This window comes from Vanellus vanellus, assembly GCF_965231255.1.
Source record: "Vanellus vanellus genome assembly, chromosome: Z".
Lineage (NCBI taxonomy): Eukaryota > Metazoa > Chordata > Aves > Charadriiformes > Charadriidae > Vanellus > Vanellus vanellus.
In genome coordinates, this window is record NC_138908.1 from 86,510,124 (window position 1) to 86,533,076 (window position 22,953).

General features: G+C 45.9%; 1 protein-coding gene across 1 annotated transcript; it reads left to right on the plus strand.

The window, feature by feature from the left end:
* Positions 1-1,695: 1,695 nt before the first annotated feature.
* Positions 1,696-22,273, plus strand: LOC309683624 (tetraspanin-36-like; the record flags this gene model as incomplete). The annotated part of the gene is made up of 7 exons (XM_082497941.1): positions 1,696-1,755; positions 15,770-15,961; positions 16,581-16,655; positions 17,148-17,243; positions 17,999-18,151; positions 19,335-19,418; positions 20,974-22,273. 7 exons carry the CDS (start codon positions 1,696-1,698, stop codon positions 21,058-21,060), a joined length of 747 nt encoding a protein of 248 aa, XP_082354067.1. The 3' UTR covers positions 21,061-22,273.
* Positions 22,274-22,953: the final 680 nt, after the last annotated feature.

Genomic DNA, 22,953 nt, shown 5'->3' on the forward strand with positions numbered 1-22,953 from the left:
ATTTGATTAAGATCGCTATTTCATTCTCACTGTGAAACTACCTTTATTATATTTTTAAATAAAATAGAGAACTAACAAGCGACAAAAACAGAACCAATATTTTGCTATTAAAGAAAGGTGGAGTTTTGGTTGGCAAGGTGGTTTCTTCAGTGTTGGTTTTTTTTTTAATTCCTTCACATTGAAAATGAAATGTCAGAATTTGCCTGATCATTCCAATTCAAAGTATTGCCCCCAGATTACCAGTCATTCCCACAAAATTATGAAGATAAATGATTTCTGGGCCATTTTCTTTCTTTATAAGCACCTCAGCCTGCCGTGCTGCAAGGAAAAGTGAAAATGCTGATTTTTTTTTAAATAAAGAAATACTCCACAATTATACACTCTGTTAATATTTATTGCTGTGATAGAAATTGTCACAGCACAGACAGGCTTGCTGGCAGGAGCAGCTCTGTCAGCAGTCATCAAGGTCTGACATCGTGCCGATCTTTACTCCTAAAAGAATTTAATTTTGGAGATCGGCTTCACCCCACTTTCTCCGTGGGGATTTCTGTGATTTCGGCAGCCAGCACAGCTGTGATTTCAAAGCAGCAGTGGCTTAAATTCATGGGCTGCGGGCAGAGACTGCCTGTGATCTCCCTTTCCAAGATTTCCCGCTGCAGAGCACAACCGCTCCAAAATCCCTATCTCCCGCAGGAAACTGGATCACATCTATTTTTGCCGGGAAGGGGCAAAGACGGGAAACTCGTTATCGCTGCATTCAAGCGGAGAGTTCAGTTCAGCTCAGTTCAGGCTGCTGCTTTGCAAAACAAACCCCTGGCTGCCAGCCCTACACCTTCGGCTTGTTTTTCAGAGAGTCACAAAATGGGTTGGAAAGGACCTTAAAGATCATCCAGTCCCACCCTCCTGCCATGGGCAAGGACACCTTCCACCAGCCCAGGTTGCTCCAAGCCCCATCCAACCTGGTCTTGAACACCTCCAGGGATGGAGCATCCATAATTTCTCTGGACAACCTCTTCCAGTTTCTCACCACCCTCACAGGAAAGAATTTCTTCCTAATATCTAAGCTAAATCTAAATCTTTTAAAAGCACGAGGCTCGGCTGGTGGAAATAAAGCGACGTTTGCAGCCCTCTGCAGTCACCAAATTCAAATCCCTCTCCCTGCGGCTGCTCAGCCTCACATTTCAGCGATGAGGACGTACTGTCCAGTGTCCAAACCCACATTGTAGCTGTATTCCCACTATCTGTGGCGCGTGTGACTGGGAAGCTTGCCGTGACACGGTGCCAAACCAGAAAGGCTGAGAAGCACAGGATGAAGGGAAACATTCGGCTCTGGGTTAGCAATCTTGGAAGGCAGATTTGATGGAAACATTTTAGCTACAGCGGGAGCTTTTCACAAAAGCTCGTTTAACCAAGCTTGAAAGTTGCAGAAGTTAAAAAAAAAAAAAGCAAAAACCAAAACATGTTGAAGTCAACACTAATTTGCTTTGACATTTGTTCCCAGCTCTCCTTTGGAGAAAAAAAAAAAAAAAAAAAGAAAAAAGATTGGGAAACTGCTTTTTTGGCCCCAGGGAAACACTGACTGCCTCTCGGTGGGTGGGAAGGGATGGGGTTGGGCTACGGGGCGGCTCCGTGGGCGGCCCCACGCGGGACCCAAAGCTGGGTCCTTCCTCGTCCTCCCCAGTCCTGCTCCACGCCATGGACTGCGGCGTGATCACCTCCAAGACGGTGCTGCTGCTGCTGAGCCTCGCCTTCTGGGTACCACTGCGGGGTGCTGGGACGCGGGGGGGGACCCGGACACCCCTGGTTTAGGTGGGGGTTGCAGGGAAGGGCTGTGGCAGAGGAGGACGGTGCCGTGGGACACACCATGATGTGGGTAACCGGCGTTGCCAAAGTTAAACGGGTGTTTAGTTTATCAATGTGCAGGTGATGTTAATTTCTATAGAAAACCCTATGTATATATCTTTAAAGAACAAGAAGATTCGGGGGTTTTAAAGTTTCTGAGAAAAAAAAAAAGTGTTGGAGTTTGGTTGGGTTTTTTTTCGGAGGGTTTTTAATGTAGTAGTTTTTTCGGTAGTGTTTTTAAAGGCGTGTCATTAAAGCACTCAACCAGCTAATTCTGGGACTGCAAACAAGCGGAGCTGTTCGGCTGTGGGGGGTGAGGGCATCACGCAGGGGCTGCCTTCCCAGTTTGGGGCAAGGAGTATTGGGGCGGGGGGGGAAATGGCTGCAAATGTTGTTCCAACTATGTTTTGCTACAATTACGCCGTTGCAAATCACTTCCTCAATAATTACTGGCCGGTGACAGCGGGGGTTAGGGCTCAGCACAACGGCACCCCCCTGCTGTGCTCTTCTGCCATCGCCCGGCTGACTTTTTAGACTTTTTCTAAAGCAACGAAGAATTAAAGAGAACCGGAGGTTTCCCAAAGAGAGAAACTACATGAAAAAAAAAAAAAAAGAAAAAAAAATGAAATATTGCTTGACTTAAACCCTGAGGTCTTGTGGGGTGTTGTGCCCTGTTTTGTAAATATATGGGACTCGCTGCTGGTTGTAGGGAGGAGCTCCCGTGCCTGATTTTAGGGGGCTCAGCATGATATACCTCTCCTGTTGCCAGCCTGAACAGTGCAGGAGGTCGTGTTCGCTGCTGCATGTCCAGTAACATGATCTCACCCCGTACGTTTCTTTCGTGGTGGGTTTTTTTTTTAAATACCCGCAGAGAAACACTGGAGCATCCCACTATTTGCGTGTCAAAATCCCCTGAGCTTCAGCTCAGGTGTAGCACAGATCAGCATCATTGCTTGGCTTTTAAAAATCAGCCTTGTGTCCTCCTAGAAGCGTTGCTGGTGTTTTTTCTTCTGCTGCAAGGGAAATCTCTAATCGTGACTGAAGCTATTAGGTCATCTGGATCCACAAACGATCAGTAATTATCCTTCTCCCCATCTATAGCCTTTGAATTTGGGGTAACCCACACCAACCCTTTGGTTTTTTATCCCAGGAAGAGCATTGCAGCCCCAAAGCCCGTGGCATTTAGAGGCTGCCACCACCATTACTATGTGGTAATCGCATTCCTGCAGCAGAACTGCAGAACCTGGAATTCAGGTTTGATGAGGGTGGGGAAGGAGGAACTGCCTCTTTTATGCTCTTTCAGAACATTTCTAACTGTTGGGGCTCTCCCAAGTACAAGGCTCCAGATCATTATCAAAACATAAGATTTGCAAAGAACGTCGGAGTCTTTCTCTAAGGAGTAATTCGTGCTTGGGCATTGCAGGCTGCAAATCTTACCCAGCTTGGAAATGATTATGGAAAATAATTCACCACCTGCGTATTCAGCAGCCAGTGCAGATATGGTGCTTTGACAAAGGTTATAGCTTAGAAACATCCTAAAAAGGCAATAAATCCACATTTGGATCTCTGATCATTATCATCGTGTGGGAGCGAAGACAGATTTTCCAGATTGACAAATAGGGACTTCCTAAACGGGATGAAAAAGCAACTTCTCTGTTACCCACCAGGTTCAGCATCGTCCCTGCAGGTCATTCTGCTACTGGGAGGGTGTGTGTGGATTGGGGGTGTGTGGGGATGTGCATAACCCCCACAAACAAGGCATTGATTGAAGCTGTTTTAACTACACAGTTCCCCAGGGGTGGTGCTTCAAGCTGTGGGAGATTTGCCCACCTCCAATTTTGCTTTTTAGCACCTACTAATTAGGTCCAAGTGGGTGGTTGTTTTGGTAAGTGGGTGTTGGCCTGTTCTAAGGGAAGACGGGATGCTGGTTTAACTCATGGAACCTAAAAGAGGGAGATGAAGGGTTAGAGGAGGCTCTGATGTTCTTGACAATGTCTTGTGAGGGGACTCAGCTGGGTGGGATGTTACGATGGTCCTTGAAGGAGAGAGGCGAGATGCTGGGATTCACTTACTGATCTAAGGGAAGAAATTAGGAATCTTAAAACTAGATGAAAGTTTCATGCTCTGATATTTCTGCATAATGGGTTCCACACACCCTTCCCAGCTTACTTTTCTTCTAACCTCCCTTCTTTAACCCCAAAGCTGCGCTGCTGAATTCAGCTATTAGCCCCTTGCCCCTGCTCACCTTCTTCAGCTTCATTGTCACCAAACAGACCTCTGCTTCCAGAGAGGGTTTGGAATTTACCATGAGTCCTGGGGACTTCATTGCCAAAAGTCCACCAGAGGTGGGCACATCCCCAGCCATTCTTCACTTGCCCAACACTAGAGAGAAGGATAAGGGTGTTGTCTGGGTGGTTGTAGGAAGACTGGTGCATTGGAGAGAGCAGAATTCAATCTGTTGACAGCAACAGGACTGTCCAAGGAGGAGAAGCCCAGGAGAGTGATCCTAGCTGTGGTCCCTGGCAGGGTGTGCTCTACTTGCAAGCGATGAAGCCAGACTTGGCTTTCTCTGGTTCCCTCTGTGCCTGCACACACTTGAGGTGCAGTTGAGCCCCACATGAGTTGTTCAGGAGCTTTATTGACTTCGGAAAACCCAGCTGGGTTCTGCCTCTTGCTAACAAGAGGTGTGAACTGCAGTCTTTGGGTTGGGACTTGACGTTGCAAGAGTCATCAATTGGCTGGAGAATAGAGAGGGGATTTGCCTTCACACCTGGTCCTTGTTGAGAATGTCCCAGCACTGCAAAGCTCACACTGGCCGGCTGTCCCCTATCCTCTCTCCTATCTTCTCCACTCTGCATCATTTGGGGGTTTTTTTGCAAATATCTTTGGATTTGTGACCTGAGAGTTTCCAAGGAGCATGAATTAAATGTGTTTTGGGGTATTAGTGTCATCTCTGCTGCAAGGAGATACTCAGCCTGGTTTGGGCATCCTGGAGTAATTGTCTGGTCTGCTCTTAATCTATCTCCTTTGCCGTTGGTGCATCCAAGACCAAAAGCTACTGGTTTTCAACTTTACAGTGGTTTGCCAAGTGATGTGAGAGGGTGCACTGGAAGCTCAAGCAATCACAATATTACTGTGGTATCACTTTGAAATCATTTTTAGTAATTGGGAGGGATAAACATATATGTAAAAAAAGTTCCTGCATTTGTGAGTGGTTTGAAATCATGCCGGTGATGGGAGGTTTGGGAATGCTCACTCAGTCAGAGAGAAATCAGACGGACACTTACAAAATAAATTAAAAACCCCAAGGAGGAGGAGATTTTTTAATCCCCAGGTGGAATTGAAAATGTAGTGAATAGCAAAGGTTATGTTGGAGATTACTGATGATAGAAACACATTTCTTTTTAAGGACGGAGGTATTGTCCAAAGAGTCATTAGAGGTTTGGGTGTCAGCAGCCCTGTGACCCGTGGGTGTCAGCAGCCCTGTGACCCGTTTCTCACCTTTCCTCCATCTGTTCTTGGGCAAATCCTTAATCCTGCCTGTAGCTGCCTGCTGTGTGTGACAGTGGGGGACAGGCAGCTCTGCCTGGTTTGAACGCTGCGTGTGATACTTGATAAGAAGATGGAATTGCTTTGGAAGCTCCTCTCTCCGCTCCGGGTCAGGGAAACGACGCTGATGGGCCACAGGGTCAGTCTGACTCACCGTCTGCAGCAGAAAAAGCTGCTTAACTAAGAGCTTTATTTTTTCTTTTTTTTTTTTTTTTTTTTTCTTAGCATACGCAGTGAGAAAAGCTGTGGTCATTCATCCACGTCTGAAAGGGCTCATGACAGGTTACCCTCCAGGCTCCTTGTTTCTGCCCCTCTGATGGGCCATGGTACTGGCTGGGGTCCCTTGGGACCCACGGGACGATGAGCCGGGGAGGGCCGGGGGACGTCTTAACCCAGCGGGAGGTGCATTGAGTGGGAAGTAGAAAGTGGTGGGTCCGTTTCTTGCTCCACAGTGAACTCCTTGCTGAACTTTGGGGGGAAAACCAGCCATGTTAGCCAGAGTGGTCACCAGACAGGGCTGATGCCAGGGCTTGGTACTGGGTTTGGGCATTTTGGCGTGATCCACTTGAGCGTGCTTTGAAAGGGCAAAGTTCCTCCTTATTTTAAACTAATCTGTCCCAAATCAGGAAGCTGAATTTAACTGACTTTGAGGAAAATGCACTTTGCTGTACATGTAGGGGCCTCACAGACAAAACTAAAACTAAGATGTCGGTGCTGTGCGGTTGGGAAAGGGGAAGTGTGCTTCTGGGGAACAACCTTAGTCTGGCTGTTCCCTGAGGCTGTGGAAAGGTTCTTGTTGAGTGGCCGGGTTCTGGATCTGGCTGTAAACGCACTTTGGTCTCTTCACAAGTCTCACAGTTTGCAGGTCTCCAAAACCAGAGGTTTGATGTTGTAGAACTGCCTCGGATAATTACAGCTGCTCAAGAGGTCCCATTTTGTTACCCCTCTGCAAGAAGTTCAGAGCTGGAGGAGGCTTTATCTAGGCAGAATAGAAAGCGTCTCTTACCTGTAGTTGTTGTATGAACTGGGCATTTCCTTCATTTTCCCCAGAAGCGTCGCACTGCCAAGCTGTGTTTGCTTTACCGTGGAGCTGCCCCTCTGCGGCAGGAGAATCCCAACCTTCACTTTTCCTTACGGGAAGAGGTGCACACCAGCCACGTGGCCCCACTGCCCATGTCCCTTCCCTTTCAGCTGGGTGACAAGCAATATTTCAGGGCAGATTAGAGGCGTCTGCTCCGTCCCCAGCTCTGAGATGTTTCCCCAGGCTGTAGGATTAGCTCCGCTGTGTTTTAGGTACACTTCGCTATTCGGTTTAGTCACAGGATCTGGTGGCTGAGCCAGAAACAGCTTGTTAAGAAACTAGGGTGGTTCTGAAGGCAAATATTGAACTAGAGGGTGTTTTGTGTCTGAACTGACTGTTAGATCCAAAACAACTTGGCAGCAGCTGATAAATCCATCCATGCTCAGCTGAAATTTGCAGCGAGCTCTTGCCCTGCAGCTGTGTCTGTATTTGGGGAGAGTAAGAGTGGAAAGGGTGGTGCTGCTTTCTCCCCATAGCGGTCCTGTTGTGCGTGCTGCTCTGTGATTTTGATTAGCAGCAGCAGACTGACCCCAAGGCAGAGGTTTAAGCATTAGAAGCAGAGGATTTGGGGCAGGATTCCTTACTTTGTGCTGGTGTGCAGTGTCTTCACGAGGATATCACACCCCTTACGCTTCATAGGATACATGCTGGCATTTAGGGGGTGGAAAAAAAAACAGAATTAGGCTGGAGGAACAGAAGACATGCTTGGACTACTCTAAGGGGAACATAATTTTGCATAACTTTACAACAAAACCATGAAAACCAGAATTCATCTTGAATGTGTGGGATTGCTGCTTGCAGAAACTGCAAGTAGGTATTAGTTTTGGTTTTTTTTTTTCCCCTGTAAGAGAGCCACTGTTTTTCAGAACCTTTGGCTGCTGCTCATTGTTTTCATTTGAGGAAGAAAAAGGAAAAAACAAGCGCTTCCCACCATACCTGCTGAGCAGCCCTGCGGTATGTTTTGAAGGCAAGCTGAAACATGCCCCGTAGTTGTGCATCGCAGCTGAATATTGAGATATAATGTTCTTTGAAGAGTCTCCCATGGCTTTGTGTAAGTAGGCTCAGTACAGTTTTGTCGGCTATGTCCCAACTCTGTACTTCACATGAGGAGACTGTGGTTTAAAGGTTTTGAAATTGTGGCTAACATCTGGCACGAGATCAGCGGTTAAGTCTCTCCCTGGGCTGTAGGTGGGGCTGACAATCGAGGACAACTTGGGGGGGCTCACAGCTGTGGCGCTTTTTGCTCCAATAAAAAGCCAACTTGCTGAGTTCAGTATTTTTTATTATTTTGCTAATCAATGTTTTCACAACATGAGAGTCTGAGGGAACACAGAAAGTGTATGTACTAGGTTTTTAAATTGTTTATTTTTTCCAGCAGAAAAAAAGTGGGGAAATACTTGAAGCTATGGGCTTCCAAGGTCTTGGAAATGGAAAGAGCTATGGGACAGTGGGGAGCAGAGCAGATCCATGTGTGTCCTGGAAAGTAGCTTGGCAGATGAAGCCCTGGAGGTCTTGGTGGGCACCGAGCTGACCATGATCCAGCAATGTGCCCTTGCTGCAAAAAGGCTGAGGGCACCCTGGGCCACATCAAGAGGAGCATTGCCAGCAGGTGGATGGAGGTGGTCCTTCCCCTCTGCTCAGCGCTGGTGAGGCCATGTCTGGAGTGCTGGGTCCAGTGATGGGCTCCCCAGTAGGAGACACACAGACATACTGGAGAGGGCAAGGAAGACGACGAAGGGACTGGAGCATGTCTCCTGTGAGGAAAGGCTGAGAGAACTGGGACTGTTCAGCCTGGAGAAGAGAAGTCTCCGGGGGTTCTTATCAATGTATATAAATACCTGAAGGGAGGGTGCCAAGAGGACAGAGCCAGGCTCTTCTCAGTGGTGCCCAGTGACAGGCCAGAGGCCATGGGCACAGAAAACCACAGAAGGTTCCTGTGGAAACACTTTTTCATTGTGACGGTGACTGAGCACTGGCACAGGCTGCCCAGAAAGGTGTTGGAGTCCCTGTCCGTTGGAGATATTCAAAAGCCATCTGGACGTGGTCCTGGGCAACGAGCTCTAGGTGGCCCTGCTTGAGCAGGAGGTTGGACCAGATGACCGCCAGAAGTTTGTTCCCACTTCAACCCTTCTGTGCTTTTGTGACTTTGTACCACCAGCCTGTCTAGCAGTGGCCATCAGCTATGCATGGCCAGGAGCTACAGCAGATGGTGGGTACATCCCCTCCATAGCAGTCGTTGCCTGCGTGGCCATTTGATGGGCATGCTGGAGCCTTCCTTCTGCTCTGTGCTGCACGTGGAGGGTCACACACTGTCCTGGATGAAGCCAGATCACACAAGTGCTGCAATAATTGATTTATCGTTCAGAGAAAATGATACCGTAAGCACAGTAGGAAACAGTAGCCGAAGCCGGGAGGTCCCTCCCAGCCGGCAGAGTTTTAAACCTGGGACAGGAAAAGGGAGAGGAATCTGTGCAAGTGGGATAACAAATGATGAGTTAGAGTTGCCCTAATTGCCTAATTTCTGGGGAAAAAAAAAACCTCTGCCTGGGTGCAAGGGAGACTGTCAGGTCTGGGGAGCTGCGTGGTCCGTATGGGCTAAGTGCAGTTTTGAACAGGAATTGTAAAGTTGTTAAAGCGAGCATAAAAGGAAGAAGGCTTTCTTGGAAGTGCTCAGTGCCTTTGTTTTCCCCTGAAGTCCTTAGAAAAGCTGTTGACTCCGTGGACATGTAGTAACGCAGCAGCTAGGGAGGACATGAAAATCTGGCAGCGAATGGGAAGAATAAAACTTGTAGTACAGTAAAGCAGCAAGGGAGCCAGAAAGAGTAATACCCCTTGCCATGCACTCTGGCTGTTGGGTAGTAAATCATTTATAGAGGAAGTGTTGTGCAAACCCTTTCGAGCAGAGGATTTACCTGTCAAGTTAAATCAAACCCCATTTTTGTACACACAAAAAAATACCCAAGACGAGGAGTGTCTTCTGCATTAAGGAGGGGATGTGCAGCTGTAATTGAGACCAGTGTTGCTGGGGCTTGATTCTAGATGGGGGGGGGGGCATTGGGACAGCACAGTAGTGGCAAACACGTGGCAAACTGGTAATTGAAGATTATATCCTTATATGTCCTCTGGCAAATTAAAATTGCTGAAAACGTGATAGCATCCCAGTGAATGTAGCTGTTAGATGTAAAGGCAAAACATCAGCATCAGGTATTGTATGGGGTGAGGTGCTCTGGCTTAAATCACTGCTGTGCAAAGACAGTGGTGAAAAAAAGTGGTTTTCGAGCCTTGAAATTAACTAAAACTCCTCCGTGAGCTGATTGTCTAATGAAGAACTAGAAGGGAATGGTTCAGAAAGTATTTGTGTGGGTATTGATAGTTCTCCAGCATGTATTTATAGTAGTTTACTGCAGAAAACAACTGCTATTACTCGTTAAACAGTATTATTTGCCATATCTTTCTTTGCCCATAAAAAGTTAATGATACGGGACAAAGTCAAATCAGTCCAAGTTTTGTGCTGTGTTAGATATTAGTGCTGGCCCTGGGAAAGTCCTGTCTGAAAACTGATGTGGGAGAAATGACTTTTTTAAGTCTCATTATCTCACTTCTTTCACTACATGGAGGATGCATCTTGCTGAACGCAAGAATTTGCAATTTACCCTGGTCTTACAGCTTTCCCTTTTAACACTATAGCTTTGTTACTCTGTATTTAACTGATTATCTTTTAAAAAGAAAACCCTATACTTGTCCACATTAACAGGCCAAATGATCAAATCAACACTCTGAAATTGGAGGATGCTGGAAGAAACCTTCAAAAGAAACCCCACAAAACCCCAAACCGACAAACACTGCCTTTTAATTTCGTAGCTAGTAGTTTGGCTCCTTTATTGTATTTTATTTAGGTTTGGCGGAGGGCAAAGAAGCCTATGCTGATAAATGCAAATGAACACAAACCTCTGTTCCCAGCCATCACATAAGGTCAACTTATTAAAACAAAGATGGCAAAGTGGAAAAATATCTGTTCTGCCTGACTGATAGATGCAAATTTTATGGGTTTTTTTTTTCTTTTTCAGAGCAGTTGTATAGAGGAAAGTTTAAGGAGCCCCTTCTGTGGCTGTGACATTGATAAAGTGTCATGAAGTATTTGCATAGCCATAAGTGCCTCTAGAAAGGCAGGGGCTTATGGTCATCAACATATTAAAATTTCCCCTTCTGATGGTGGGACACAAGGTAAAAGAAATTGCTGTACTTTAGAAAAATATATAAAATCTCTGTTCTGCATCAGTGAGAGAGCTTGGGCTCCTCATAGCCATTCAGTCCTATTCCCTTCTGTTTCACGGGCAAGATTGAATATTTACGGTGCTGCATGTGTATTATATGGCTGGAGAGAGTTCCAGCACGTTATATATGTTATATACATTCCTGCAGCAGAGCACCACTGTATACCTGCCTGCCCAGTTCAGCCGGCCGGGCTAAGTATGGAAGAGGTGGGTGAAGTCAATTTGGTGAGTAACCCTGCCCTAACATCAGCTTAGGAAAACCCTGTTGTTACGGCTTTGCTTTCTTTTCACTCACCCCCAACAAGGAGTTTGTTGTTCGCACTCAAACAATTTAAGATCTCTGCTTTGTCAGAGGCACAGGATATGAAAAAGCAAGTAAAAGTCTTGCTTAGGTCCTTGAACGATGTGAGCAGAGACGCTTGCAGCTCTGTCACTCAGCTGTGAAAAGGGGCTTTCTTGCAAAATTTCCATTTACCTCATCTCTTCAGCTTGTCTTATGAGTATCACCTGCATTGTAAATACCAGCAGTGTTTCCTGGAGCCCCAGTGAGTCAGCCGGGGAAGTTTGGGGAGGAAGGGGTAAGGTTGGGATGTTCTGCTTGCTGTGGCTGGTGGACCACAGCAACGTGCAGGCAGCGATGCTGCCCCACAGACCGGATGAACTGGTTGTCCCATATCAGCCTTGCATCACTCCTTGGCTGCCTGTGCGGGGGTTTGTGCCAGCTGTGTTGGGCCAAGCCTCTCCATGCATCGCGTGATCCTGTTCTGCGCTGAATTCTTCTGAAAGAAAACTTCCACGCAGCAGCCTAAAAAAAAATAACAATAACAATTTATAGTATTAATTTCTCAGAATAATCCTGGCAACCGTGTATGTACTTTTAGATGTGTTTGAGAAGGTGTTTGATTAATCATGAAGAAGGAATTATTTGGTCTCTCCCTCCCCAAAAGTAATTGCTTAAACTGGCCTTTGTGTTTGTGAAAGGTTCTTCTTTCTTTTTGAGATCCAACAGAAATCTGTTTAATTGGCTGTACTTTACACTTTTTACTCTCGACTTAAGGTCTGTCTTCAGAAGTGCAAAGGACATTTCTTGTCATGTTTCTCTTCAAGAGAAGTTTCATGGTAGATTCAGGAATGGGCTGAAGATTTTGCAGTGTTAGGGGAAAATAACTCCACTGGATTTTGAACTTGCCTTCAGTACTGGAAAGGCTTAAGTGGGAGAGCTCAAAGATTTATATGTTGAAATATTTTTCTTCTCCACTTTCAAAGTTTAGCTCTGGGACTCATCTACAAAAAACAACCAAACCAGGGAACAGATGGTTACCTGAAATGCTTCCCCAAGTGACCCCGCTCTTCAGGCTTCAAAAAACTCACTTTGAATTAAAAACTATGGGTGAATTCGTGGCTGTTCCTCAGTTTGTGGGGAAAAACGTGAACTTCCTTTAAGCCAGATCGTTACCCAAAGTCTTTTTATTTTTACCTCGTTATACTTCCTTTTTCTGCTTGGAAGCAGAAATTTGGAAATTATAATAGACCACTTGCTGGCTGTGTTTCATCTCTTACCAGAACGCAGACAATCCTGAATGTTGCAGTAAAACCTGCTGTGATAGTGCCAGTCTCTACTTGCATTGATAAAGTTGGGGCAAGAATCTCCTTGAACTCAACACCGGACCCTCTGATGTTGGCTTACCGTCGTGGAGCTTTGCTAGTCCTGGCTTTACAGGACTTCTGTGAATTGGCTTCACACTATGCTTTTGAATTCGTGGTAGCTTTTTACTAGCAACAAGTTTTTTCTTGGTTTTGCACAGCTTTTAGTATTTCCTGTGCATCCTTCCTTTGCGTTGTGCTATATTGAGCATGCTGAAAATAGGTAGAATACCAGGCGTAGAGAGGAGAGATGAAGAATGGGTCGGTCATCTAAATCACTTGCAGAAGAATAATGGAAATATTGGAGGATTCTTTTGTGTAAAGCATCCTATAGGAAGATTAAATTATGAAGCAGACTGTCTTTAGATGTAGAGAACTACTTGCAAAGGCTGGGACTGGACTTAAGCAAAAAAGCAGGGCTTTACATTCTCTGAAGGTGACACATGATTAACTTTGCACTTTGCACATTAACTTTTACACATTAACTAAGTCACAAGGCTCTTTCGTTATGCATGTTTTGACATGACATTGCTGCTGGATGCAGATGACTCATATACTTGCCAGAAAAAACGTGGCTTATGCTTTTTTTGTACCCCAGCTACTCAGTCTGTACTGCCTTTCGGGCGGTGAAGTCACCCCTGCTCCATTTCCCCAGTGACTGCTTTACTCCATCATGAACCTTTCTGAGGGTCTCAGTCCTTCTGGTTTTCTCCTGGGGCTGTGGGCACTCAGCAGTTGATGACAACTGTGGTGGGACATCCCAACCTGGGTGCTGAGCTGTACCAAAGGCTGATGGCCTCAGGAAAAATGTTCTCGTTAGTGACTATGCCCAGATGCGAGCACTAGGTTTAAGTCCATGCACAGGAGGCTTTGTGCTGCTAGTGGCTGGCTCCACCTTTGGTTTGGGGTGACTACCTGGCAGTACCTTCTCTAGCCTGGAATTTATAAAGCCATAACTCAGCTCTGCGTTAGGTTTGCAGTGATGGCAGCAGCACAGAGACTGAGGATGAAGTGATTTTGGGGTACAAGCACGGTGGTTGGGAGCATCGCTGTGTTGTGTCTGTATTCACGGTGGAGGATGATGACTTGGTGCACACTGGGGAGTCATGGTGCACCTTCCTGAAATCTCCCAAAAGCCCGAGAAACCAGAATACCATTACTTTTCAGCCATACCCTTGTTTACCAGGAAGGCTTCAAAACCCAGGAACAACCCCAGTCAGGGGTTACAGTCAGGATGGGACAACTATAACAGTAACCGTGGCATTATTCATGTAATATATTTTGCCATGTAAAAGTAGGGAGAAGTTTTTAAGTCAGCTCAGAGCATCATGCTGTTCCTGCTGTGGTCACTTGGATGTTTTCCACAGCTTCCATGGGAGCAGGGGCCAAACTCGGAACTCTTGGGAATTGTACAAGCTGCTTTCTGAGCTGGTGCTAGCCCAGCTGAGGAGAACATTTCTGTGGTTAATAAAAGCCCTTGCATCCCCTTTCTCGAATCTGCATTGTTTTCACTGGGTTTGGGGCCACTATGGCCAGATGACAGTGCTCGGAAGTCCTAGAAAATATTAGAAATAAAGGATATATTGGCCAAATCCCGTCATCGCATTTACTCCGCGATGATGGATAGTTAGCTCAGGAGTGTTGCTTCCTGCTCTGTGGCTGCCCTTGCCCAGATGATGCTGTTCCAGAATGGAGAATAGGTGGACAGTTGCACGTGCATCCAGCTCTCCAGGCCATAAATATGGGATGCACTTTTTGAGTCATACACCTTGCTCTTTTCGTGCAATTGAAGGCAAAGCAGGACGGAGGTACAGTGTACCCAGCCCCACCTTTAAGTGTTGCTGCCACTCCAGGGACTTTTCCTCTCCCACTTTCAGTACAAGAGCACAGTGTTGGAGGAGAAAGAGGGGAGGTTGCTCATGGTGGTGAAGTGAAAAGGCAATGGTGACCTTTGAGCTCAAGTGGTCTTTCCCGGCATCCCTAAAAAGGGGTGGGAGGAAGAAGCCCTGGTCACTGCATGCCTGCAGACAGGGAAATGGGAAAGAGATTTTCCTCAATGCAAGGAAAAGTTAAAGGAACTTTTAGGAACTGCTTTAATCATTAGCACCACCTGAAAACCCAATGCATATGGAGAAGAAAAAAACCTCTTGAGAACTGGTGATCCTATTCCTTTTCCTTGTATCTCACTTCGTAAAGGACCTGCTGTATCTGAGCCCCAGCACAGCAGGATCTTGCATGACATGTGCTAAACGTCTCTAAGGGTTAGTTTGACCCTGGTTTCATCACTTGGTGCATCTGATCCTGGTAATTTTGAGGCAGCATCCAGGAATGTGAGAGTAGTGTGGGATGAGAGCTGTCTGAAATGAAGTATGTCCCCTGCACTTGGAGGTAATTGAAGGGCAGGCACCAGACCTGGCTGGAGGGGAAAGAGCCAAACAAGGTAAAGGAATTAGCAAGTCCGAGCTCCAGTGTAAGGAGCATTTGATTTAATTAAAACGTACAGCACTGGGGGAAGTAAAGAACTGCTCATAAGCTGCATGATGAAATCCAGCTGTAGCCTATTGAAAACAAACAGGCTGGTTTCCCTTGAGTTTCCAGAACGTGAGTATGGACAGTGCTTCCTTATGCTGCAGGATTATAGAGGGTGGATGTGCTGTTGCAACTCTTGAGAGAATTTGTTTATGCCATTGGTGAGGCATTGGCAGGGCATTGCTGAGTCTGTCAGTGTTGTTTCCAGGGCTGATCCCAGTTCTGCAAACAAAAGCCTTCGGTCTCCAGGGCTGCTAGATGGGCAGCTGTCACTGATGCACTGTATATTGGCCTCAATCGGCAAAACATTGTTTATTTTAGAGGTTGTAGAAATCTGTTTCCTCCAGGAAAAGAAGGGACTGTGTTTTGCTGAGATCAAGAACGTTCATGCCTTAGCGGTTAATGCTCTTGTGAGAGTGGAAAGGATGAGTTTTTCTCAAAAAAAGGCCAAAATCAACAGCCCACCCCTGCAGTGATCATCTTAAAAGTGATCCCTCGAAATGCAGCATTGGGTAGGAGTTAGGTGATCTTGGGTAGGAAGTGTGAACTTGGCCCTCTGCAGAGACACTGGCTGATGCACGTTGGTAGACTCCCATGTTTCAGCTCGGCTGAAGCAGTGCTTCATTAGCAGAGGAATGATTCTCAGGAAGTGAATTCTGTCTTCTCTGTGTTAAAGTTTGGATGAGCTAGCTTCAGATACATGCATTTTTTTCCCCTAGATCCTTGCATACTGTAGTCATTACTTCTGCAGTTAAAATCTTAATTACGCCATTACAAAAAGATCCATATTTACTTTCCTGGGCAGATGCTTAATAAATAGTTGCTAATAACTTACTTTATTGCATTTCAGGCAGCAGCAGCAGGTCTCAGCTATGTTGGGGGATATGTCATTAACACCTACAAGAGCTACGACAACTTTCTGCAGGACAAGTATGCTCTGTTGCCAGCCGTGATCATCATTTGCGTTGCTGTGGTAATGTTCATCATTGGTTTGATCGGCTGCTGTGCCACCTTCCGGGAGTCTCGAGTTGGCCTAGGGCTGGTGAGTGTTGCATGTTTGTGCGTGTCCTCTTCTTCACCCTGTTGCGTGGTACGGGAGGTGCTCCACTAGACCTTCTCAGGAGGCACAGAACAAAAAGTAAAGTAAAAGATTATTCTGAAATATGCTGCACCACTCCTTTGTGGGAGTTATGTACTGCTGTGAGGCACTGATTGATGGTGAGTGAGGTGCAGGCTAAATTATTAGTTGTCCTGTCGTGTACAGACAAATACCCACAGCGAAGGACAGTTTCATGGCTCTGCCTCAGCTAGCTTGCTGGAGATAAGTGTGGAAAATAATGAGCTTTGAGAAGTTTTATCTGTGCAGTCTCCTGTTCAACAGCTGCCTTCTAATGTGTTTCATAGGCTCTCCACACAAATCACATCACGGCAGTGTTCCGGAGGCTGCCTACGTTGGGTACAGATCCTGGGGAGCCACAAAGTCCCAGCCATGCACAGTAACCTCCTATTCTAAATTATTTTCTGGAAGCTATTTTGATTGGAGAGGCAACAACAGATAACGATAACTAAACACTATAAATTAATGTGATGGGTAATGTAGAGTTGAATTCAAATGCTGTGGAATTGAATTCTTCCTTATAGTCCTTCTCTCTTAATTTCAGTTCTTGGCCATTATCCTGGTTATCTTTATTGCAGAAGTATCCGCTTTTGTCCTGGGATTTGTTTACAGGGAAAAGGTAAGCAAAGAATTAGCATCTCTGTACCAACCTAAAAGTAAAGAATAGATCTTGTGTTGTCGAAATGTGAGCATTTCAGTATATCTAGTTTCCTTGCACTTCATCCCCTATCCTGCAGTCTGCAGGGCAAGTCAGAATGGGGATGTCACCATCCAGTAGGTGGATCAGTCTTTGTCAGGAACATGGTGAATACATAAAGTACCTGGCAGGCATTGCAGCATTCTCTGGAATTAAAAGTTGTTGATGCTCACAAAGGAGGGCTCTTCCATCAGGGGAGGCAAGCTTCTATGCAGGAACATAATTCTGGTTAAGTGCTACCTGCATTTTATCTAAAACATCGCTTGATTATTATTTTATTTTTAATTTTTTTTTACCCTGACTTAGTTAGGGATACAGATGTTAGTTGGGATACAGATCTTTTACAGTTTCCACTAGATAAAATTCTTAGCTCTCATGTTAAAAAAGTATGGTTTTTTTTCCCTCTCTAAATAGGTAAAAACTGACGTACAAGGCACAATGCACTCAGTCTTTGAGAAGTATAATGGGAATAATCCAGAGTCTACTGTTGTGGATTACTTGCAAGAACAGGTAAGAAAACATTTAAATTTTCCTGGGAATTATTTTAAAAAAGAACAATTGAGTTGTAAACAAGGAATTTGGGCTGGGAAGGGAGGGGAAGAGGGCCAGTATGGTTGTATCCTGGAACTCAGCTCTGCAGCAGTGTTTAGCATCTGATTCTACAGATTGCCCAGAGAGGTGGTGGATGCCCCATCTCTGGAAACATTCCAGGTCAGGTTGGACGGGGCTCTGAGCAACCTGATCTAGTTGGAGATGTCCCTGCTCATGGTGGGGGGTTGTACTAGGTGGCCTTTAAAGGTCCCTTCCAACCCAAACTATTCTATGATTCTGTGATTCTCCAAGGCAATTGAGGGCGCTCCCCACTTTGCAAAGTTGGCATTTTCAGGCTCCTGGTGTTAAGTTCATGTAAATGAATGATCTTGTTGATGAGACTGGCCTTTGGATCAGACCAAATGAGTATGTATGAATAACCGCTGCTGAGAATCCTGTACCATAACATAGAAAGATGACAGAAGACTCTATGCTGCAACCTGTCACTTTAATATTAGAGCTTTCACAAAGAATAAACCAAAAAGAAGGTAATAATGTACGAGAGGGGTTGATCTATTATATCTACAGCTCTTTTCCTGAAGTACTACTTCTCATCAATCTGCTGCATACTGTGGGCAGCTCTTGCCCAGTATCCCTAAGAGAGGTTTAACTCAACATTAGCTTTCATGTTCATATATATTCATACATCCCTGTAACTGTCCCATGTTTGGCAGCTTCATTGTTGTGGGGTGAAGAACTACAGTGACTGGACAACTACACAGTGGTTTAATTCCACCGGCAACAACAGTGTCCCTCTGAGCTGCTGCAGGCAAGATATGAAGAACTGCACAGGGCGTCTGGATCAGCCGCAGGAACTCAATACACGGGTGAGGATAAAGGGCACAGTTTCACAGCTGGGGTGTGATCATTCTCAACCAGCCAGAATGAATAAGGAAAGCACCGCAGGCAGGGTTTAGGGATAACTTCATCCAGTTCTTTCTAGCAATTTATCCCCCAAGCCTTTTTCTCCCCATGGTTTTCCTCTAGCTAACTTCCTTCCCATATAATTCTTTAAAAGGTCCTAGATGATGAAGGAGGGGCACCAGTCTGGTTGTTTGGTCTTGTCTGTCTGCTGGTAACTCCATTTCATGTTGCTACAGAAGCAATGTGACAAGACCAGGGCACATAGTTGTTCAAACAGATCTGGGGTAGGGCAAGAGACTTTTTTAGGACTGACTATGAATCTGGAGAATTGCATACCAGGTCCTTCAGTCTAGGGCACAAGCCCCTAAGCCGACTTCTATAGAAACCATTGCTGGTCTTCCTGTCTCCGAGTTTTGGCACAAGTGACCTGAGCTAGAGGAGACTGAGAAGCAGTGAATTGTAGTTTGTCAGTGCCTCTCCTCAAGCAAGCGGAGAACGACAAGCCATTGGGTCTGGAAGACAAGAATGGAAGCTCTCAGATCTGCAGTGGTTGGTTAGACAGGCCTTACAAGGTCCTGCATCCATAAGAAGGACATGGACCTCTTGGAGCGGGTCCAGAGGAGGCCACAAAGATGATCTGAGGGATGGAGCACCTCTCCTGTGAGGACAGGCTGAGAGAGGTGCAGTTGTTCAGCCTGGAGAAGAGAAGGCTCCAGGGAGACCTTATAGTGGCCTTCCCGTCCCTAAAGGGGCTACAGGAGAGCTGGGGAAGGACTTTTTATGAGGGCATGTAGTGATAGGAGAAGGGGGAATGGCTTCAAACTGGAAGAAGGTGGATTTAGATTAAATATTAGGAAGAAATTTTTCACTGTGAGGGTGGTGAGGCACTGGAACATGTTGTCCAGAGAAACTGTGGAGGCCCCATCCCTGGAGGTGTTCAAGGTCAGGTTGGATGGGGCTCGGAGCAACCTGGTCTAGCGGGAGGTGTCCCTGTCCATGGCAGGGGGTTGGAACTAGATGATCTTCAAGGTCCCTTCCAACCTATACCATTCTATGATTCTTTGAAGGGTTGGGGAGAAACAAGGCAAAAAAGTCCAGCTGAATTGACATCTTTTAACTAGTTTTCACCTATCTCTTTCATGGCAGGGCTGTGCAGCAGAGCTGGAGTCTGGGCTGCAGAGTGTTATCAGCTACGCCATGCTTGTAATCCTGGGGTTTGCCATTGTAAAGGTAAGTGTTTCTATCTCTTCCCTCATGGAAAACAATGCTATTTGCCCTTTGATCCCGGGCCTTTTTCTTCTACCATGTCCTATTAGCCTACAGCCTTTTTCTGGGTCTGAAGTAGACCCAGTCCTCTGTTCCTCACTTGTTGTCTTCCAACTTTCTATATTTCATTTGTGTGATGATAAGGGAGGGATCCAAAATGCTAGTAGGGAATTTGGGATGGCAAGTCAACGGAGAATCCATCTTGGTCATTTGGTAGGAAGCACAAAAAGCTGGGCGTGCTTAAAAGGCCTAGATCTAGAATTCCTTATTAAATCAACCATCTTTTCTATATTTAACTATGCAGGAGTGTCGATCTGCTTGAGGGCGGGATGGCTCTACAGAGAGATCTGGACAGGTTGGATTGATGGGCTGAGGCCAATGGTATGAAGTTCAACAAGGCCAAGTGCGGGGTCCTGCACTTAGGTCAGAACAACCCCATGCAGCGCTACAGGCTTGGGCAAGAATGGCTGGAAAGCTGCCTGGCGGAGAAGGACCTGGGGGTGTTGGTCAGCAGGCAGCTGAGTATGAGCTAGCAGTGTGCCCAGGCGGCCAAGAAGGCCAACAGCATCCTGGCCTGTATCAGGAATAGTGTGGCCAGCAGGACTACGGCAGCGATTGTCCCTCTGTACTGGGCACTGGTGAGGCCCCACCTCGAGTGCTGTGCTCGGTTTTAGGCCCCTCACGACAAGAAAGACATTGAGGTGCTGGAGTGTGTCTAGAGAAGGGCAACGGAGCTGGTGAGGGGTCTGGAGCACACGTCTGATGAGGAGCGGCAGAGGGACCTGTGGGTGTTCAGCCTGGAGAAAAGGAGGCTGAGAGGAGACCTTCTTGTTCTCTACAGCTCCCTGAAAGGAGGGTGTAGCGAGGGGGGGTCGGTCTCTGCTCCCAAGTCACAGGCAATAGGACAAGAGGAAATGGCCTCAAGTTGCACCAGGGGAGGTTTAGGATGGATATTAGGAAGAAGTTCTTCACGGAAAGGGTTGTGAAGCATTGGAACAGGCTGCCCAGGGAAGTGGTGGAGTCACCATCTCTGGAGGTATTTAAAAGATGGGTAGAAGTGGTACTGAGGGACACGGTTTGGTGGTGGTGTTGGCAGTGTTAGGTTGATGGTTAGACTTGATGGTCTTCAAGGTCCCTTCCAACCTAGACAATTCTATTATTCTATATTCTGCACTATCTTTATTTGCATTTTTTTATGCTTAAATATTCTACAGAACTCATTTTAAGTCCAGAATAATCCCGTGCTTTCACTGAAATTTTTCCCACAGTAAGATAACTAGGAATTAACGTGGATGTGTAAATCAATGGGAAAAGCCAGGGAGGAAAAAGCTGTGCTGGAACTATTATTAGAAATTGATATGCAAAAAATATCACTTTCTGTAGATGTATTTTCTAAGTGTTTTTAATATGAAAGGAATGTCCTTGCTGTGATGAAGAAGTTTAATATATAGGTGTTGAGTCTGATGACTGAAACGAAAAATACAGCAAAACTAAATCTCTTGTGTGCTCTCTTTTCCAGTTCTTCGGCATGCTGAGTGTCTGCGTGCTTACTTGCAAGAGAGAAGACAGTGGATATCAGCCTCTTTACTCAGGAGTGTTTGCTTAATAAAATGTAAAGATCACTTTTCTTTTGCTTCCTGATGATAAAATAGACTTGTAAAGATGAACGCTAACAGACAACTTGTAACCTTCTTGCTAAATATTTTATGTTCATGAAACAAAAAGAACATTGTGTATTGGCTTGGGAAAGTTTCTTGTGGGTGATGTGAAATGGCAATTTCGATATTCAGTGCCCTACAGTAGCGTACCTTCATCTTGCCTACCACAGCTTTCTGCAAGGTTATTGTAGATTTGGATTTGTGACTTCAGATAGCACTAGATGGTGTAATAGACTCCAGAAAGAATCTTTCTTCTGCAGTTCTTTCCTCTAACCTTAAAACACACAGAAGAAATGTCGTTTTTAATCACTAAACTGATTGAGACCTCAGGAGGAGTTTCAGTTGTCTGTGCAAACATCAGATCATTCCCATGGTGTGGTTAAACAGCAAAAGAAATTTTTGAATGCCAGGTTCAAATATTCTTAAAAGCATGGGGAGTTAGAATACATTTTCTCGATATCTGATGGTGTTTCTATTTTTTTCCCCTCCTTCTTATGTTCATATGTTGTAATTCAGTTTACTGCAGAGGTTGTTAGTGCAAGATGACCCTGCGTTTAAAGTCCAGAACAGACAATGGAGTTGTTTTTTGAAACAGCTAGCAACTGTGAACAATCCCAGGTTAGGAGGAGATGTGTGTTTTGAGCTTTTGGGCTCTGGACATCACTCTTTGTCCTGGGTTTTTTGTCTTTTTTAATTATTAATATTTGACATTGAAAATTGCTTGTGAAGCAGCGCTTTTGACTTTTTTTTTTTTTCTCCTTTTACCGATGCTTTTATGGTTTGTCTAAAAGACCGTGTCTCTCCATTCAATGTTGAATTTGCCGGAGATTTTGGGACAAATACAGGCTGGGAGATGGCAGTGGCAGGAGGCGCTGGCTGGGTGGGCTTCTGCAGTCGGGACTGCTGGAGGGCTTCGTGCTGCCCTCCCCACGCCACTGAAGCTCTTGTCACCGCCAAAAATGATAAAACAACGCATTCTCCTACCGAGCAATTTCAATAACCTGTTGTCTGGCGGCATCATGCGCCCCCTCCTGTGCTGATTTTCCTTGCTCCTTAAGTCTGCTGAATGCGCTCACTTCTTGGATTGCATTGAAATAGCTTTAAAAATGGTCCTTCCTTAACAAATTTGTATGTTAACCTGTTTCTTTCTCAGTTCTTTGCTTTGGTTTTTGTTTTTTTTTTTTGGGGGGGGGGGGTGTTTTTAGAATTGGGGAGGGAGGAAACAGCTATTCTTTATTAGGGAATTGGGGATTGGGGGAAAAGCAACAGAGTTTTTGCTTATTTTTTTTCTTTGGGGAGACAAGCAATCTATCTTTAGCAATAGACTTTTGTAGCTAATTAGAAGAAAAGGAGTTTGGGGTAAATGTAAGCTTTTTTTTTTCCCCCTTTCCCTCCCAGAGAAAAAAAAGCAATGGGTGATGACGTTCTATGTGAGACATACCAGTATGAGTATACGTTGAAAAGTGACTCACTTTTTACCGAGGGCTTTGTCTTCTGTTGAATGCCGAAATAAACTTAATTTATGTAACCAATTAACGACCGCTGTGGGGTTGCTTTGTTGGGGGAAACCCAGTTCCTGGCAAGGGGGCGGTTTTTCCCCTCAGCCCTTCCCGCCTTCCCCGGCCCGTCCCCTAAGCCCTTCCCGCCTTCCCCGCCCGCCGCCTCCTGCGCATGCGCGGCGCCTGCGCTCGGCTACAGGGCCGGCGGAGCGCGGCGGATTTGAACTGGCGCTGCTGCCGAGGGACGGTTGGGGTTTTTCTCGGTGATCCGTTCTCCTTCTCCGAACAGCCGCTTATCCGCCTCATCGATCCGAGGGGAGCCGGCTCCGGTCGCCGGCAGCG